Raw genomic sequence first — 1,917 nt, 5'->3', positions numbered from 1 at the left:
CAATTACGTTAATTTTAGCTGCTCTGTTTCTAACCTGACCGTTTCTGATTTACACTATCGCCACACAGCTGGCGTTGCTGTCTATGTCGTCTAGCGTTGTTCCTTTCATTTGCTGCTGTTCCGCCATGCTGCCACAGTGAAAGGGAAACATTAAACAGCTGTCCGCCGCTACTGCGGCCGTCGTAAACTTAATAGTACTGCCTCTCCTTGCGTATCGTAAAATTTTTAGGTAATTTCGCTTCCATCATTTTACCGCAATTTCTGCATTTCTTTTTTTATTAACGTATAAAATTGAGATCACTTCAATGTCGATCAACAGTCGTTAGTTAGTGATAGTGTGGCGTACAACAGCAGCCCGTCGAAAGCGTTAGCAAAGTGCCTGTCTGTCAAAGTGAATCAATCAATTGAAGGATATACATAGTACATACACATACGCACGCGCGCTTTCGGAATGTTGCCGCGAAGGACTATGGAATATTTGATTTACTTGGGATTTTTTATTTTACTACTAAAATTCGCTGATGCAGCCACTGTACCCACTTCTGAGGATACAATCAGCGAGAATAGCATTAAGCCTCCGCCCTTCTCACATCTTACATCTACAGATAGTATTAGCAGGAGCACGAGCAATACTAAACGTGATGCCATGAAACGTGCCTTTGCCGAGTGTCGCACGCAGTGGAGTTGGTTTTGTTTGAAAATAGAATTCGTGAAAATTATGGAGCGGCTGGCCGTTAAAGATGAGCTGTCAATAGCACCCGGCATCAGTGTGGTGCGAAATGTCAATGCGTCGGAAGTGAAAAGCAACGATTTAATGGCAGGTAGGTAAAAGTGCAGGAAATATTGATTTATTTTAGCTTACTGAAAATTTAGCGGCATTATTGAGTTGTGCTAGAGAGGAATTGTAAGACAGATGAGAGATGAACAAAATTTTAAGCGATAACTTAAAGGTTAGACACCCAATGGCTAGGAGCGTCGCTTCTGTGTTTTGCTTCATACGAGAGTGTCAGTGAAAATAGTAATATTTTTAATTTTTTTTCAATATTTTTATTTTTTTTTTAATTTTATTAATTTTCAATAAAAAAAAATGTTCAAAATACAAAAAAATTCTTAAGACTCAGTTTCTAACTTTGTAGCAATAAAAAAAAAAGAAATTGTCAAATGTTCATCAAAATGTCATACTTTTTATTCAGAATTTTCAAAATTTTTTGGGTATACGGTTTTATGGCTCATTCAATTTTTGTACATATAATAAAGTGCAAGTGTGTTCTTCCGTTTTTGCCCGTATGTATTTTTTGTTCACTCGCTTGCACAAGCTTTAACCGAACCCATATAAAGCACATTTTAAAAAAATTTAGGAAAACTCAACAAACTTTCCATCAAAATTTCAACTTTTTAACGTGAATCTTTAGAACATTTTTGTGGGTATGCAGTTTTACAGCCCATACAATGCTAGTCTACTGAAGTGCAAGTTTCAACTGCCTAAAAATCACATTTCTTTTTGAGAATTATTTTTTTTTTTGAGACTGCTTTTGCGTTTGTTTTTTTTTTTTTATAACAAGGGCAATTTACAAAAGCTGGGGAAAATTTATTGAATTTTCCTAAATTTTTTATCAAGTTTCAAGCTGTGACTTATATAGTTTTGGTTAAAGCTTGGGCGATTTTTTATAGAAAATATACAAAAGAAATTTAGCTCGAAAAACATAACGATAAAGTTTTATTTTTTTTATTAAGAACTTTTTATTGGTATATGGTGATTTAAAATTTGATGGAATTAAAAAGCTGCACTATACGTGACCTTTCTTCTCTCCGAAACGGCTGCACGGATTTAGATGAAATATGGCACGCGGATGGCTTATAACTCTGGCTAACATTTGGAATACTTTTTAGGTTTTTGAAATTCAATTTAGGGCGTTC

The 1,917-nt window shown here is 35.2% G+C and overlaps 1 protein-coding gene across 1 annotated transcript; it reads left to right on the top strand.

Annotated features, from left to right (window-relative positions):
• Positions 1 to 451: 451 nt before the first annotated feature.
• On the top strand, positions 452 to 821 carry Osi16 (DUF1676 domain-containing protein Osi16; the record flags this gene model as incomplete). The annotated part of the gene is made up of 1 exon (XM_017605814.1): positions 452 to 821. A coding segment is annotated over exon 1 (370 nt), but the record flags the coding sequence as incomplete, so codon positions are not given.
• Between the last annotated feature and the right edge of the window lie 1,096 nt (positions 822 to 1,917).

Source organism: Rhagoletis zephyria, unplaced genomic scaffold (genome assembly GCF_001687245.7).
Source record: "Rhagoletis zephyria isolate East Lansing unplaced genomic scaffold, Rhagoletis_zephyria_1.1 Rzeph_scaffold_37775, whole genome shotgun sequence".
In the NCBI taxonomy this organism is placed as follows: domain Eukaryota; kingdom Metazoa; phylum Arthropoda; class Insecta; order Diptera; family Tephritidae; genus Rhagoletis; species Rhagoletis zephyria.
This window is presented reverse-complemented; position numbering and strand designations above follow the sequence as displayed.